Below are 18061 nucleotides of genomic sequence, written 5' to 3'. Positions count from 1 at the left end.
TATAGAGAGTATTTTTTTGTTTTTGTTTTTTCTTTTTTTCTTCTTCTTTTCTTTTTTTAAATCAGACGAGATTTCATTCTGTGGCCTAGGTTGACCTAGAAACTTTTATGTGACCCAAGCTCTGCAACTCACTTTAGCCCAGTCTGACCTCAAATTTGCTACAATTCCCTGTTCCCCACCCTCCCTGCACTTCATTCACCTGGGTGCTGGGATTCCAATTGTGCGCTGCTATGCCTGCCTCCCGGGAGGGTTCTTTTGCTTCTTTCCACCGGAGAGGCATCATTTCCACAGCAGAACGGAATGGTGGGAATTAGAGCAAGAGACAAAAAGCTGATGCCAAGAAAATGCCTGTTCCCCTAAGCAGACAAGGACAGTCTGTACATTGGAAAAATTCAGCAATCAGCCTTAATTACATTTTGTTTGGTGTCCACATGTCACATGTGTGCTCTGTCGGACATAATCATTCTTCCTAGAGTGCACATAGCTCTTTTTGGGGGAGGGGACAGGGGAATTTAGAGTTGGAGGCATTCCCACAGGGAGAGTGTGAAAATTAACTGGCCCATGCTGGTGCAGTGAAGGAGGCTAGTGCACTCACAACGCAGAACTCTTAGACAAAGGTGTGAGAGAGGACGTGGAAAAGGGGAAGCAACACATTCAGAAACCAAGGTGATCATCCACAGGAACAAAGTTAGACTAAGACAGAGACTTTTCTTGATGCCAATATTTTGAGCGGGATCATTTTGTACTATGGAAAGAAAACCCATGAGCATTCTGCGAAATGCCTGAGAATAGATTTAGTTGAGGAAAATAAAATTAGATCCCGAAGTTTCAAGATACATATCCACCTGCAAGAGACAAGCTGTGGGCATCCACATCAGGAAAACCACATGTGTATGCTCTATTGTATGATTAAAAAACTGCAGAGGTGCATTTTACTGATACGGAATATTTCAAGAACATTTCAGTACCCCTCTCTCAATATTAATACTTCGAAGTAATCCAATTTCATAAGGGGAAGAGCTCTGTAAGGCTTTCTAGCTTCTGATTGTCTCTTGCTAGGCATATTCATCTTTGAATGCTGACCAATTATTATGGAGTTCAGCTTAGACACAAAGGTAGCACTGAAATGGGAAACACAAGGAAACGCAGTCTTTATTGGACTGCTATCAGGGCACACCAAACTGGGCACCCATTTCTTCTGAGCTGAACGCATAAACCTAAGGGCTCCTTGATGTTTGGTCTTAGATGCATGCTTCTAACTGTCATGTTTTCCTCCCATGAGAACAGCTGATGTAGAAGTCAATTCTGATCTTTAAGCCTCCTGTACCGATTCTAATACTTTGGATCTTGTGTGTAGAAATTTAATAATGACTGGTGGATAGGACGGCTGGTTAAAGAAGGCTGTGAAATCGGATTTATTCCAAGCCCGGTCAAACTAGAGAACATGAGGCTACAGCATGAACAGAGAGCCAAGCAAGGGAAATTCTACTCCAGGTATGAGGGAAAAAAACAGCTGTTTATATAAAAACATAGACAATGCCCTCACTTCTGTCCTGTTGCTCACTGAGTACTGCGGTCTTTATTGTGTATTGAGCAGATGCTGACGTCGTTCATAGATAGCATCACAGTTCCTTTTAAAAATCACTTCATCCCAGCTTCTGATTTTCATTCCATCTGAGAGAATATCAAATTAATTATGATCATTAATAAAAATAGCTGCGGTCACAAAGCATTCAATTTTGCCTCCAGCGCAGAGGAGACTCTGAAGTGCTAATCATTTGCTGAACATCGGCAAGCAGCAGCCACAGTGACTAATCCCGGTGTCTGTCTGTCGCTGCCCAATGTGGCTTTAGGGATCTCCGTCTCCGGCATCGCTGACAAATAGCAGCTCCTGTGGTCTCTTCGTTTCATTTTCACCCGAGAGATCCAATTTTCAATTCTACCAACTGTTAAGCACAGAAAAAGACACCTTAAAATTGCCTTCACGAATAGCAGTTAGCGGAAGTTATGCAATAGGCTAGACCTCTTATTCTGATTGTGCCTTCCTAGGAGGCTTGTAGAGGGAGGCTTCACTTCACCGAGATACTCATTAGGAGAGTTTCTCACCCAGGGGAGGATTTTATACTGAAACCAGTATAGCTGAGGCAAAGAATACAGTGTGCTTCTCACGTGGACGGAAGGAGGGCGATGAGGAAGACTTCATCTTCGTGTGGGTGGCTGGGCTTCTGTCTTACTCCATTACAATTTGCTTGTTTGTTTAATGTAAACTCCATGGTTTGTGCTAAAATTTTAGTGTTAGGAAGTATTTTTCACCTGCTATCACCAGATGAGTGAAACTAAAGATACATAGTCTCATTAAAACCAGAACTTGATCACTGTCTCACTCCTACTGTCTTGCAATTTATTCTACAAAGCTGGGCTACTTCCTTTTAGAACTGTATGTTCTTTCTTTGACTTTATTTCATTGCATTTCTCTACCAGCCTTTGGTTTAGATGTGTTTAAGTGCATCCACTCTCTTCCACAAGTATTTATACTTATTTGCCTTCCCACACTTTTGTATATTTTCTAAGGACATAATCAAAGTCAGTGTGTATGTATATGTATATATACATATATGTGTATATACACATGCACACATACATATAGAGTATAAATATATATAGAAAACATATTTCAGAAGGCTGGATTTTGCATATGCAGATATATGTGTATATTATATACATATACACATACATGCACACACACATACACACAAATTTCAGACTGACAAAGATCAGGAGCTAGAGTGACAACTCTGTGTTTAGTAACGTCATGGCTGCTCCTCCAGAGAACCCATATTCAGTTCTCAATACCCACATGGTGTCTAATACCTGTTTATAACCTCAGTCCCAGGGGATCAGATGTCCTCTTCAGGCTTCCATGGACACTGCACACAGTGGGTGCATTTACATATATGTAGGTGAAACACTCACACATAATAATAAAGATGTTTAAAACGACTAACAAATATCAAAGCCATTAATGTCAGAGCACAGTTGAAGAACTTGGCATGTGCATGTCACATCTGCCTCTGACTGTTTTAACTATTAGCAGCATCTGTCACAATTTTACACACCCCAGTATACCGCCTATTAAAACATGAATACGAAGAGCGAAGCCGTGCTTGAACTAAAGTTAGACTATGGAGGAATCCAAGCAAAAGGTGGAAGCTGCAGGAAGGCGGTGCTGGGCCTTAGCAATAAGCATCCTTGTGTGTTTGCCAACAGCGACTCTGTAAGCTGTACTTTCTGATAGCTGTGTTCTCTCCCTCATGTCCTTATTGGGGGTGTGGAAGTACTGGAACTCTTAGGGAGACACAGAGCCCACCTGCTGGTTGTTTAGCAAAGTGTCTGACCTCTGCCTCATCTATTAAAATGCTAGATGAGTGGGGAAAAACTCAACCAGCCAGGGCAGAGCAGCCTGCACAGCAGTGTTGAGCTAGGGTGACAGTGCCTCTTAGGTGGCACATGGTTCTTTCTCGTACAACTGGCTCATCCATGACAAGGAACACAGGGGAGCACAGTCATACTGCCTGAATTCCATGATATCCATAATCTAATCGCATGTTTCTGGGACTTTTATGTGCTAAGGAATGACACCCCTAACCACCCATTCTATCAACCCCAGTGTTCTAAGACACGTAAGCACATGCTCCATCACACTTGAGTCTGATGGTTGAGGAGGGTTTTTTAAACTTTGATTTTTTTTTAGGTTTTTATTTTTAAAATTAGCATACGATATATTAGATATCATTCTGACATTTTCTTCCAAAGCATGTTTTTAGAGGATTCTCCTTTGACCCTTTCAGAAGTGTTGAATAATCTTCACAACTCAACCAAGTAGAATCCTGCTTGTTAATCTTGTTTGGAAAATGTTCACTATTGCCTTCTGGTTAATTCATATTGCAATCTGTGTTTGTCTTAAAGATTGGTGAATTGGGACATTGCTTTGTCCCAATTGATTTTCTTTTGCAGGTTGCCATGGAAGCTGTACTTTTAATCTTAAGCTTCTAAAATAATCAAGCTAACCCAAACGAACTGGATCTAAGGGAGGAGACATGATTTAGGTGTTAGCCTTGAGGTCTTACTCCTTGCCTCCACACCCTCCAAATGAAAAGGCAAAGGATCTCTCTCCTCTCTGGCCATCTAAGATCTGTGACTGGAACTTGAGGGCCAGAGAAAATACCCTAGCTCTTTCCCATCCTCTTAGGGACATTAAGAAAAAAAATTAAACCCTGAATTTCCAAACAGAAACTATCATCAAAAATGTTTTGAGTACCACAGGAATCTCTATTGGTTAATGACTTGTTTGCTTCTTTTAAACAAATACACATTTTTTAAAAGTTCACTAAAGACACAGTTTATTAATTATAACATTTATCCAGGAGTACAATGTTTTAGCATCTGAAACAACTGTTGGGTTTAATCTGTTTTTGCTTCACTTCAGTAAATCAGGAGGAAATTCATCATCCAGTTTGGGTGACATAGTACCCAGTTCCAGAAAATCGACACCTCCATCATCTGGTGAGTAGGTCATCAGTGCTGACCAGAGTTTGCCTCTCGTGCTATCTGGAACTTCTTTAGTTGCATGAATTTACAAACCTGCAAATGTGGAAATTCATCAGATATAAAAAGGTCCCCATGAAATTAGGGGTGATGTGGACATTTTTTTCTGGCATTAAATATCAAACAAGAATGTAGCCTGTGTTTGCTCTAAGTTTTCATAGAAGTAACAGTGGTAATTTAATTGCTTACCCTAGTCCCTGCCGTGACATGACAAGGACAGCAAAGCTTTACATGAATTTAAATTTCAGTGTATTTTGCTGTATTTTGTCTAATAAATCCAGCATCTTTGCATCATGTGCAAACTTGAAGTTCTATATGCACTTACTGGAGGTTGACACCTTTTATCAAGTAAATAGCAAAAGTATATATATTTTTAAGTGAGCAAAATCTGGGCAGAAAAATATGTCAATTTGGTATCTATGTTGGTTGGAAAAACTATACACATATAACTTGCAACAATTTAAAGCCACTGACGGTTAAAAGCAAGCTAGTTTGCTCAGAGTAGAAACCAAAGGCCTTGCAGTGTTAATGAGGTGCATACATCTGCCTTGATGGAGGAGTAATCAGGAATCCATGTACACACAAGGGAAGGAACATGTGAAAGGGCAGGAATTCCTCTCTAGCCCTTACAGATTCCTTAAAGACCTAAAGGACCATCTTAGGATGGTTCTGAAGACTGTATGGGGGCCCTAGCATCAAAGAAGGTTATATCAGATTGTGATAAAATCCCTGCTGGAGTTAAGTAAAACTCTTCTCTGTCCTCTACTGGTAATGCAACATTGACTTGTGTTAGTGAAATGCTTAAAAGTTGCCCATGCACTGGGGAACAATTAAGTGTGCATGTCAAATAATATTTAATTTTTGGAGTCACATGTTATCACTACTGAAAAATCTGTCCATAAATCATAAACATGATGACATGAAAATGAGCTTAAAATTTCACTGGAGTATTTAAAAGATACAGGACTTGAGAGTAACTTCCCTACATGCTAAGAAGAGAAAACACTGAGATCGATTGGCCTGGAGAAAACAAACCAAATGTAAGATACACTATCAGAATACCTAAGCTCTCTGATGAGTTTCTTATCAGGAGCTCAGTGGATCTAAAAAGAATCTTCAGAAAATCATGGAGAAATTTTTTCCAAGTCTCCTACCAAGGACAACTAACTGCTCTGTAGCAAATGTGGACTGGCTTTCGAGTGTAACTTAATGTTTTGCTTACCAGAGGTTCTAACTTTAGTTCCCAACTCACTGCTAGACCAAGAAGTAATTTCCAATCCCCATATATGTAATGAGATTGCACAACACATGCCTCAAACTACACCTGTGCCTAGACCTCATCCCTGAACTTGGCTTGACTTGACCCAAGCTCTAAGAGTAAGCTAAAATATGTTTCTAAGTTTCTCTAAATAAATAAGGAATGAGGCAGGAAAATGATAGTGAAAAGGAATGAAATTTTTTAAATATGTGGAAATACTTTTCCCAAGTAATGCTAATGTTTGCCTGGATAAGGGAATAGAAGTGTGTGATTAATGTGGGTAGTGTCTCTCATGAGAAGCATCATCTGAGTTAGGTGAGGGAACAGAAACTGAAAGGCTAGGAAAGCTTGGTAAATGTGTTCTGAATCTGCATTTAGAATTGTTTCAGAATTCTGCAAACACTTCCCGACCTAAGGTAAAGCAAAAAGTCACCGAGCACTAAGCCGGAAAGAGATCTGGGGCCCGTGCTGCTGAGATGCAGTTGAATTTCCTTCCGGAATCCAGGCTCTGTGTGAGTGACTGAACATCTCACCCTGGCCTGGGCTAGACCTGTATGCATACCCAGTCATTATGCATTTCCAGTTTAAAATCTGTTTGTTAAGAATTTCCTTTTAAAACAAGTCTATCTGATGATCACAACAGATGAGATTCAGCAGACAAATCCTAAAGTCCACTTCAGAAATGTCACCATCCTAGAAGCCGGTGAGCTCTCGTATTTGTTGGGGTTTCTAGCTTTGGTTCCAATAAAGTTCTTGGAGGGTGCTCATGCCCAGATGTGGCTTTCCTAAACCCAGTGAAAGGTCAGAAGGATAGAGTATATGGGAATATGCCACCAGAAGGGAAAGAGACTTGATATTGGTTAAGACCTGTTATTAGAATAGTAACCTAGATGCCCGCCTTCCTGTCCGGATGTTGTTAACAGTGTGCTTCTTTGTTAACGAGCACATTAAAAAGTCCTTCAACGTGAGCAAAGCTGTAGTGTTGTGTAAACGTCTAGATTGGTTCCCAACACCTGAAATCTTGACTGTGGCACTGCTCTGCAGACCAAGGCCTGAACCTTTAACTAACTAGTTATGCATATACTAGACCAAAAGATAGTCCTTTACCCATAAACTACCAGAGCTGCAGCACTGTGCTAAAGTGCCAGAAGTTCACCCCTTCACAGACTTCTGAACTAATCAATCCATCCATCCATCCATCCATCCATCCATCCATCCATCCATCCATCCATCCATCCATCCATCAAACAAACCAACCAACCAGTTAAACAGGAGATCTGCCTCTCTCTAGTCTGAAACCGCTCAAGTCATAGTAACTGTAAAACTGCAAAGTAATGTGCTGTGTACCAGATGACCTTGGGTCCTTTGAAAAGGTCAGGAGCGGCAGCTGTAAGCCTCCGTTCAGCTTGTGTTTCAGGGTAGTTGAACCTAAGGACAAACTGTTACTCTACCGAGTTATTTGTTCCTTAAATCAGTGCACTGTGGTGTTTGTTCAGGAGTTAACATTTTGCAAATGGTCTTATGGGGTGAATTTGTTTCCTTTTCTACTGCTTGGCCTACTCCGGCCATAAAGTAATTACCTAGTAAGCTCATTTCTGATACTGTTCTAAACCCTGGTCCCATGGACATGACCAATGAGGAAGTAAAAGGAACAGAAAGAATGCATCCAGATGGTGAAGGCACCTCACCTACAAGGTGGTGTGGTGCAGCCATGGGCACAATTCTAAGGAAAGAGCTGTGGGTCCACAGCCTGGCACTGCTGGACTTCTGCCAAGAACAAGCCCCTGGCATTCTGTGGGTTCAGTCTCTGAGTCTTAAAAACACGGGTGGTTTTGAGCTGATCTCAGAAACTCCCTACTGGATTCTGTAGTTGATAAAATGTAGAAGGTTTTCAGAAAATTGAAAATGAAAGTATGCATCTTTTTTCCCACCTCCTGGTTTTAGAGCTGTATATTCAGGTAAAACGCATTTCAGGAGTAAAAAATGCTCCTAGCACCCAACCTGGAAGCTTCACTCATGAGGAAACAAGAGGCCTGTTCTTTGGAGCCCTTGAACTCTGCCTCAGAGACTTGGGTCTCTGATTTTGAAATAATGAAATCCTAATTGACTTTGAAATAATGATTTTGTTAATGTGGTATTTCCCATCAGTCATCAGTCAGGGTATCTGAGGACACACATTCTATCTTGAAGTCACTTCATTCCTATGTGTCCCCGAACACCCTAACACTCATTTATGACTTCTTGGGTATATCCTGGATTAAGGGTTTTCTATTCTCTTTTTCTTAAATGTCTATTATACTTCTAATGAAACTTTTTACCTGGTCCCTGTTCTCCTTTCATAAAATGAGAAGACTGAAGCCTATCATACTAAATGTTTCCAAAGTACTTGTCTTTTACCTAATTGCTGAGCCATGACCTTGTACTAAGGCCAAGTGCTTTGTAAATTACATTTATAATCGAATAGGAAGAATATCAACATTTGAAGCAAGTAAAAAGTGTTTCTCTAAAAGCACTCGAGAGATCCAGCTGACTTGTGCGAGCAGCTATCACAAGGGTATCTTTCAGTCTTGCTAGATTTGACTGCATTGCATCCTTATTTTACACTGTAATAGGCTGTACATTCATGATAAATCTTCTACAGTGGTCAGTCTATTTGCTTTTGTTTTATTTTCTTTATAACCTGCTTTTCCTCTCCTATCCACCTGACGACTTTTGAATTGTTTGTCTGTATATAGCTATAGACATAGATGCTACTGGCTTAGATGCAGAAGAGAATGATATTCCAGCAAACCACCGCTCCCCTAAGCCCAGTGCAAACAGTGTAACGTCACCCCACTCCAAAGAGAAAAGAATGCCCTTCTTTAAGAAGGTAACCCCAACTTCCTAGCTCCTGTTGTCCACTGGCTCCACTGCACTGCGTCACACTTCCGGTCCTGTTATGTCTGCGTCCTTTGACAAGTCAGTAACATGCATGCTCTGTTATTCTTTGTTTCTTTTCCATGCCGCTGTAGCTAAGCAGAAGCAGAAGTCGGTAAGTCAACGTTGACATGCTCGCGTTTCTCCTGCCAATGGCATCATTAGCATCAGTTCACGTGGTTTTATGAAGGACAGTCATCCTGGTCCTTAGACAGTCTGTCAATATCTAACTGAATCCATATAGCTCACAGCAACTAAATGCGTGAGTGCCCTGTTGAAATGCCACTACAGTACGTATCCTTTTTGATGGAATGATACATGCCACCAAGGGACTTTGTTTAAATACTCAAGGATGTCCAGGCCTGGCTGTGCTGTCCAACATACCTCAGTTGTACATGTGTACATGTTTTTACTGTCTGCCTCTCTTTTTGCCAGAAACATAAGTTATAATCAAGCATATTAATGCAGTTACTGGATACTTGTTTATGATATCCAGGTATACTGCTTATGTATTTTTTTAAAAAGAAAAAAGGTCATTCAATTTTAAATTCCATCAGTATTTAAACTTCTAACCCACTAGGTGCAAAATCTGCTGATGAACAAGAGCAGTGGAGAACTGTAGGCTTATTTAGCGTTTACTGCGAGTTTTCCCTATCATCATACATACACTCTCCCAGCGTTCTTCCCATCTCCACCAATCAGATTGCAGCTTCACACCTGTTAGCCGGTGGGGCTGCTGGCCATGTGAAGAGCCTCTGCCATTGGTCAGTCAGGGTGCCATATACCACTGCTGTACCCTGAGAGGGAAATCCAGGGAGACCCCAAGACTTCTTCATTCAAGTTTTCCCTCCGTGTGTTTCATTGTCTAATAACGGTATTTTTTTTTTTTAAAGATTGCCCAATTTCCATTTTTTTCACCTCCTTTGACACAGCATCTTCCACATCTGCTTTGCTTTTAGATTCACAATACCTAATGTTACCAAGCTGGCACAAGAATGGGTATTTTTACCTTATGTATAAAGTAAAATCTATCCTGCCCTAGACTTCAGCAAATTAAAAGCCTCACCTTCACTCACACGCACAAAACACACGGGCACACACAAATATACACGCACATGCACAAACACACACGCACACAGAGAAAGAAAGAAAAAGAAACCTGTTTTTGCTCTGTAGAGTGTAACAATAAGTTACCATTCTACAAAAGAATAAGCTGCTTTTTTCTTTTTAAATAATCATTAAAGAGAGAACTCCAGGCACAATTTTAAACCCCTGAACTTTTGTTGACACAGAAAGCCCCGACCTGACTGTCTTCCACACGAATGGCCCATGTCTCTGGTCCAGCCTCGTCCTCACAACTGAAGCTTGCAGCTGGGTAACCTCGTGCAGGTGCCCACAGCGCAGGTGCCCACAGTGCAGGTGTTTCTTAGACTCAACACTGCTCAGCCTCTCTGGACTTCAGCAAGTAGCAGCATCAACCTGATCACGCTCATTAGAGAGCTCTTTGCAGTTTACCTGCCTGCAAATTTGAAAACATTAAACAGCTTTATCCTCAATTTTCCACTAAAGAGTTCAAACAAAAAAATGGCTTAGATGAAAGGGCAGATAAAAATGTTGTCATTATACAGCACGAAGTATCAAAAATATTCCATCAAATAAGGTAATTTCTCTTGTTACCCCTGCTGACACAGAAGCTACCTGATGACCAGCATGGGTTACCCTTTTCTAGAGACTGTCACAGGCTGAAGGAACCAAAGTCCTATCTAATACTGGGCCACCCAGATTCCTTAATAGCTTATTACAATAGCTTAATTACTTTTATTAGTATCGTAATAGTTACTGCAATGCTTGTAATTTATAATCCTAAAAGTAATGAAGAAAGGGTGGAGGTGTGTACTATCAAAGGGATGTGACTTCTAGGTATTTTCAGTGCAAACCAAAGTGATATGAAATATAACCACTTAACAAATATGCTCACGATGCCGCACACGTGCTCATTCTTCTAGTGTTCCGTGCTCTGTGCTGACATAGAACGCAGAACAAGAGTGTCTGCTGTGCGCGAATCCACGCCAGCCGCCTTCTGTGCTTTAGGCTGCTTTTAGGGTGCTGCTTGTCTGCTTGTCTGCCTTTTGTGATGTTACTGTACTGTGTTTGTCGTGTTTTTATTTCATTCAAATATGCACTTTATCTTTATTGTGTCTATTAAAAGGAAGTTTTGAGTGCTAGGGAAAATATTAAGCAGTAAAAGGTGAATGGCCCTTTCACAGTAATGTATTTTTTTCTTTTGATTATATGGTCTACGACTACTGGTGGGGTTGACGCTGTTGAATTTGATGTGTGTCTAAATAGCCCATAAGCAACAGAAGTATCAAAATACAGCCAGTTTGTGATGGGAGCTTTTCAGTGACTCAAAGATGCAAATATTACATGTACCTCAGTTGATCAAATTCTTAAAATAGCATAAAGAAAATTTCTTTTGTTGTGACATTTAAATATATTTTTCAGCTGCTCCTTTGGGGAGGATGTATAATTGATTTGCTCACCGAGTACCTGCAACCCCTCTCCCCTGCTCTTATGCGTTAAAATGGTAGTTCTGCATCGCTTTCGAGCTGCCCTACAAGAGCTTGTTTACATTCCATCGAGCTAACTGCGTTATCTAAGCTCCAGGTTTTTAATCGAAGAAAGCAAGCCAAACGGTGATAGTTTTAGAAACGGCAATGAAGTTTAGCTCCTGCCCTAGACTTCTTTAAAATGTAATAAATTACCTACAGGAAGGCACGAATCAGTTATGGAACAGAAACCGGCTAATGCTTGCTTGAGAAACAGCTTAGCTGTGCGAAGTAGTCAAATTATTACAGATTGTTCACCTTCTTTCCAATACACATAAATCTTGATTTGAGAAGTTGCTCAATGTCAGGAAAGAGAGGCCCCAAATTTCGAAGCATTAATCCTGAAGTGGTGACCGATGGTGATGGCAGCTGTTTTGCAGCATGCGTGCAAGCCAATGTCTGCTTCCTCTTCATTGCAGTGGCACTCCAAGCAGTTGGCAGTTAGCGACACATGCTTGGAAACTAGGTGGTATACTGGTAAGGCCAACACATCACATGCAAAGGAGACAGGGGTTTATCTTTCTTTCGTAATTAACTGTGATCCATTAAACTCTTCTGAAAACCCAAGGGTACCTGAAGAGCAACTCCGCAGAGTGCAGTCGAGTCGAAGGCACCCAGTCTGCACTGGGCATGCTCAACTAGTCCAGGGCAAGGAAACCAGACTATTTAGTGTCTTAAACTTTAGGAAAATAAAACAGACTTAATTTTCATTAGGTTTACTACCTAAAAAGAGACAGTTATGAAAATTTAGTGCTTGTATATTACAGAGTTCAGAAAAGAGGGCCTTATACATGAAGTACTTCAGATCCACTGGCTTTAGAAGTCTAAAATGTCTCATTTCTCTGCAGACAGAGCACACTCCTCCTTACGATGTGGTACCATCCATGAGACCAGTGGTGCTGGTGGGCCCCTCCCTGAAGGGGTATGAGGTGAGTTGGGGATACCACTCTCTGTAGTACACTTGGCCTTCGCCTGCTAACATGCTCTGTGATGACGCCCTCCTCCTTCAGTGGACGGAGTTGGAACTTGACTCACAGCAGCAGAGCATACTGTTTTCTGGCTGTGGTCTGTGTGCTTTGCTTCCCTGAAAGGTTGCCTTGGACATCCCTGCTAGCTACAACCCAGCCCACCCAGGAAACAGCATCCAACAGAGGCCCTGCAAAGCAATTGCTTGCTATTAAAACACCCTAAGCTCGGAAGTTTTACCTTCTCATTTCATTAGGGTTTAAAAACAGGAAACATGCTAACCTCATTTTTATGTGATAACGAAGCAAAGTAAAATTGGTTCTTGTGATCAGTAACAATTTTTTTATCATCAGATTTTTATCACATTTTAATTTATTCAATTACAGGTCACAGATATGATGCAAAAAGCACTGTTTGATTTTCTAAAACACAGATTTGAAGGACGGTGAGTATTTTACAATGCTGGTTTTTGTGTAGTTCTGTCTTGAACATGGTCAAACCCTGTGGGGAAGAAGATATTTGATCCCAAGAGTAAATTTTTCTTTGCTCTGACAGGAAGTAGGGTGCCTTTAGTGCAATCTGAGCCACTGTTTGTGCTGCGTATTCTCAACCCAGGATATTCTGGTCCCTATACCTTCATCTATAAGCTGACTGTGGCCCCAGGTCATTGTCTTACTCCCAATTCATGACCCACCTTAAGGCTGTTGAGATAATCCCAGGCATGCCGTGTTCTATTCATTCTCTCTTCCTTCTAAGACTTCCCAGTCATGCTCTCTCCCCCTTTGACCTTTAACCTCTTCTCACCACACTCTCCCCAAGTGACCTGTGTTCTTTTCTCACTAAGAGGTAAGGAGGGACTGGCACATGCCCGGAACCCTAGAGATAGAACTGAGGCAGAAGAGTAAAGCCATTCCAGGCCTCACAACTAGCTTCTTTCTGAGGCAGGAGGATTAAAAGCCAAGAGAAGACATGAGTGACCCCGTTACCTTTCCCCCCACTTGCATGACTGCCTGAATTCTCTGCATTTCCCCATCCTGTGGTTTCCCAGCAGTGGTTAACTTCCCCACAACCACCGCATTCCCATTTCCTTCTCAAACTACCCAGACATGATCCTCACATATCTCCCTCTCCTCATCAGTATTTCCTGAACTACTGCAGCTGACCTCATACCTGACCTAGTGCTCTCCCACCATTCATCCAGCTGCCGCATTCCCCATTTCTTCACAGCAGAACATGTTGGATTGCACTGACTGTATTCACGATCATGTCTTCAGATCCACTCCTGTCAGACTCTCCCTGACACTGCCTTCATTAGCATTGCCTGTGCTGCAGCCAGCTAGGCCCATGCCCACACAGTACCTGGTTTGTGCTGTTCCCTCTGATATGAACCTTTCCTGCACATCCTGTGCTGGTAATGTGGCCTTTCTCCCTTCTCCATTCTTCTGGTGTTCTTTCATATGACTGTTTTGTTATTATTCCCCAGCTAGAATGTGAGGGCGGGGTCCTTCAGTGTTTTGTGAACCCTGGCACGCTCAGTGCCTGAAGAAGTACTCAATGTGAAAAGAGAGTTGAGATGAATCATGGTTTTCTTTGCTAGAGAAATGTAGACACAGGGAAGCCTCTGTCCATGTCTTTTTAGAGCATGTGCGTAAATTTTAAGTTGAAACTTGTACAGCAAAATAGAATATAAACAAAAGCACAAAGTGAATGCGCATGCGGATGTGTGTGTGTGTCTGTCTGTGTCTGTGTGTCTGTCTCTTTGTGTGCGTGTCTGTGTGTTTGTGTCTGTGTGTCTGTCTGTGTGTGTGTCTGTGTGTGTGTGTGTGCATATACAATGTATAGGTAGGAGAAAGGAGAAACCAACAGATTTGAGGATGTTCCCATCCAGAAGGATTTTATTTCTACTAAGATCTCACCAACTGAAACGGGGGGGGGGAGGGCATGGCCAGTATGGGGCGGCAGTGGAATGAAGGTCAGGAGGCGATGCAGCATCGTGTATACAGAAGAACTACAGAACACTGAGGACACACACAGGAAATCGACATTATATATCTAGAAAGTCCTTCCTATGAGATGGGACTCAGGCTTCCTTTCCTCAACTGGAAAAAAAAAAAAAGTAAAAATGACAGGGACCTGAGCTTCATGGGAGATAGAGGTCTACAAAGAGGACATGGTACAAGCCTTCTTGAAGACCAAAGAGTGAGTACAAGACATAGTTTATCTGGGGAGCAGTATGGCCGGGGGATCTTAAGAAAGAAGTGGGGTCAGGCCAAGTTGAGGTTATAAACACTGGTACAAGAACTACAGTATTCTAGACAAACATAGTATACAAACATGACAAATATCCACTTGGATGAAACTGAACTGAAGGAAACCACTTTCTTCAATCACAGAGACCTCAGAAAGCAACAACTTTAAGACAGACTGGACTCAAATAATCAATGGGTGTCATAATAAATGCTAGGCCAATCCCTTACCTGTCAGAGACATGATAAAAACCCAGAATGTAAAAACCTCAAGGTTTAAACTGAGACCAGATAACAGCAGCCTGGAAGCGTGCAGTGTACCATGCAGGTTTGCATTTCCAATATGGTAAATCTAGTTCCTTGCCATATTCTTCTTCCTCTATGCTAACAAGAAAAATAGAATTTACCGCACATATACATTTCAGTGCCCTTACAGATTTCTATGCAGTACTGTACAGACCATGCCTGCACATACAATCATTGCTGGCACAGGTAGGCAAACAGCATAACCGACACAGTGTGTGATGAAGCAAAGGACTGAAAGAAACAGGAAGAGGGACTGCAGCTGTGTTAGGAAAGTACAGAAGACATTAAAGGGCTATGGGGCCAAATGCTGTTAGATTATTTCATAACTTTATGAAGTAGCTGGTCATTTGTGCCAGGAAAGGCAGGCTTTGAATGGTCCTAGTTTGACTTTTACTTCATTGTTCTTGGTTCTATCATTTATCACAATCTAGAATTATCTGCATAATTCCCGAATTCTGCTAACGTAGGCAATGCGGTGTCTCTGAATGGATGGATAGATAGATGGATAAATGAAATACTCACTGCTGTTTTCTAAATGCAAAAGATGGACACGTAAGATTTGCCAATCTACTACATCTGTCCAATCCTGAGCATTTATGAATCTGGATCCAGACACATTTTCTATAGAACCACATAACGGGGCTGATTTTTATCTGGGAAGCAAATAAACAAAATAACAGCATGTAGAGGCAATCTACTGTCTCTAGACAACAGTATTTTCCATGTGCATTACTGATGGGCTTGCTTTGCCCATTTTGAACTAGGTGCTGCACTTCAACACTCTAGACCTGTGACCATGCATAAAGGGTGCCTAAAACCATACAGGGACCAGAACCCATAAAGCAGAATATCAATATGTACAGATATCAACTTTACTCATGGGAGCATATCTAGAGTAACTGTTCCATTAAATGCCTTTAATGTTGGCAAAACAAGGCAGACACAGAGTAGAAACTTGTCAGAAGCCTCAGATGTGTGGGTTTACAGGAGTCCAAAAGAAAATTTAAGTAATCTTTACAATTCACTAAATTAGTTATATTTAAAAAATGTTAGGGCTACAAGGGAAAATAAGGTGGGGCATGTTGCCCAAACAAAGGTCCTAGGCTGCCAAGAATTGTGGTATTAAGTCCTCACAGTTAAGATCATTTGTGGGAGCTCTGGAGAGTAGTTGAGAGTCACTGTGGGCAGTGAAACAGCACGTGTGTTGTCCTGAAGAGCCAATAAATCCTCTTCTTTCTGTTGAGGAGTAGTAGGGTAGGGCTGCCATAACCACTTCTGTGATGTAGGTGAAGCAATCTTAACTTGCAGAACAATGACAGAAGCATTAACAAGGCAGTGGTGAAAGACACAGGCTACCAGCTGGGGTAAAACTGGTGGCTTTCTTCCCTGGTGACTTGCAAAATGTCAGTTGTCAGCCCTGAATTGTTTAGCATATGTGCCGAATTGCTCCAGATACAGTAGATGTCACTTTCAGAATGGTCTGTGAAGGACTCTGGTTGGAAATCAATAATCCTGGAAATCATTACATCACTTCATTGTCTGGTGTAGGAAATGTGAGATGTCTTCAAAAGTAATGGTTTTATATACTGGCTGCTCAACACAATTACCTGAAGTACATGTGAGGGGTCAGGGAAGAGACCAGGCTTAAGTGACACATACCTATAGTTCCAGTACTCAGGAGGCTGCAGTAGAAAGAGCTCAAGTTTGATGCCTAGGTGGCATAGAGTATATCTTGTAAACAGAACAACCCTCCTGAGAGTCTATATCCTATTTTGTCTTGGACCAAATTCAAAGGATGAGGTAAGGACATCTCTGTCATTAGATGCTTAGAGGATGACTTACATAATCTGCAAGGGTTAAGGACCACTACTCTAAACCTAATTATCTCCAGAATTTTTGCCCTTAGGTCCTCAATTATTTGGGGGCTGATTCAAGTTAACGAGTTATGAAGCATAGAAAGGCTTCCGCATCAGCAGTAGGAAACAAGTCACCATTGAGGAGGTACCTAACTAGTCCTTTGGCCATCAGCATCACATGGGTCCCACTTGGATGTTATATGAAGGTCCTTATCACTTAGATACTCCATCTGATCTTGGAATCCCCTTCCCTCAGTATCCGTAAGACTTCCTCATTCCAAGTTCCACATTAATGGACAGTTCAGAATTATACCTTCCATGCTATCCCACCTCCATCCTCACTAACCTGCCTTAATTTCTTAATGGAACTTGCCACACTGACATCAGGTATCTGTCTGCTTCTCTGCCGTCTTTTTTCCTACATAAGCGTTTACATTCTATGAAAGACTTATTTTTATGATATGGGGGTGGGGTCATTTCACTGTGTTGCCCAGATAAATACACCTGACCCATGTGAACATACAGCAGGCATTCTGTAACTGTACTTTAGGAGTGATGACTTTAGTAGCCATGTGTTCTCTGTGCTCAGCATAAAGGGAACCCTATTATATGAGGCATAGCTGGAGCTTCCCAGTGATGTCCACCTCACCCCCAAGCACACAAGAGCATTTTGTACTAGCATCCTGGCCACCATGCTTAGGGATTTCTCCCACGTGCTTTTGGGTTGGATCTGTCCTCATCCTTGTCATCTGTCCATCCAGCTTTCCTCTTCCATTTTAGTCAAACAGACCCATCAATCCTAGACCTAGAATGTCTACAAAGGTCTTCAATCAACCTACTTAACTGATGATGTAAACGGTTAAGGATCTTGTTACTGTTGAGATGGGGGTCTCACTATATAGGTGGGGCTGACCTTGTACTATGAGTCCAGATGCTTCATCTTCCAAGTGCTGGGAAGACAAGGTTGTCCTGTGGCACTTGGCCTCAGCCTGGGGATTCTGGAGGCCTTTGCTTTGTAACCTTCTGGCCCCATTGTTGCTCTTGAGAATCTAAAGCCCTGCTTTCCTCTGGAATTTTCTTTTTTTGGGGGGGGGGGAGGTCTGGTTCCTAGTGTGATGGGATTTATGTCTGGGATGGATTTCAATCAGTGCTAGATGCTTTTAATATAAAAATCCTGACTCCTGACTCTAGAATTAATTCTTTAGCTTTTAACTCTTCGGAATTTGAACTGCTGGGCAATTCTTTAATTTTCAAGCTTTACTCTTCTGTTTTCTCTCTTTGCTTGTATTCTTTCAGAGG

General features: G+C 41.7%; 1 protein-coding gene across 11 annotated transcripts in view; it reads left to right on the top strand.

Moving 5' to 3' along the window:
* Cacnb2 (calcium voltage-gated channel auxiliary subunit beta 2) overlaps window positions 1–18061 on the top strand; it is a 341467-nt gene that overhangs the window by 310883 nt on the left and 12523 nt on the right. For 8 of the 11 annotated variants that reach the window (XM_032884171.1, XM_032884170.1, XM_032884173.1 and 5 more), the window contains 5 exons: window positions 1358–1494; window positions 4487–4563; window positions 8599–8732; window positions 12237–12317; window positions 12741–12799. In XM_032884171.1, coding sequence (XP_032740062.1) covers window positions 1358–1494; window positions 4487–4563; window positions 8599–8732; window positions 12237–12317; window positions 12741–12799 — 488 coding nt within the window. Of the gene's footprint in view, window positions 1–1357; window positions 1495–4486; window positions 4564–8598; window positions 8733–8874; window positions 8895–12236; window positions 12318–12740; window positions 12800–18061 lie in introns of all 11 variants that reach the window. The other 3 variants (XM_032884175.1, XM_032884174.1, XM_032884179.1) reach the window with 1 other exon arrangement.

The sequence above is a fragment of the Rattus rattus genome, chromosome 14, assembly GCF_011064425.1.
Source record: "Rattus rattus isolate New Zealand chromosome 14, Rrattus_CSIRO_v1, whole genome shotgun sequence".
Classification (NCBI taxonomy): Eukaryota; Metazoa; Chordata; class Mammalia; order Rodentia; family Muridae; genus Rattus; species Rattus rattus.
Note: the sequence above shows the minus strand (reverse complement) of the source record. Positions and strands in the feature narration are given on the sequence as shown.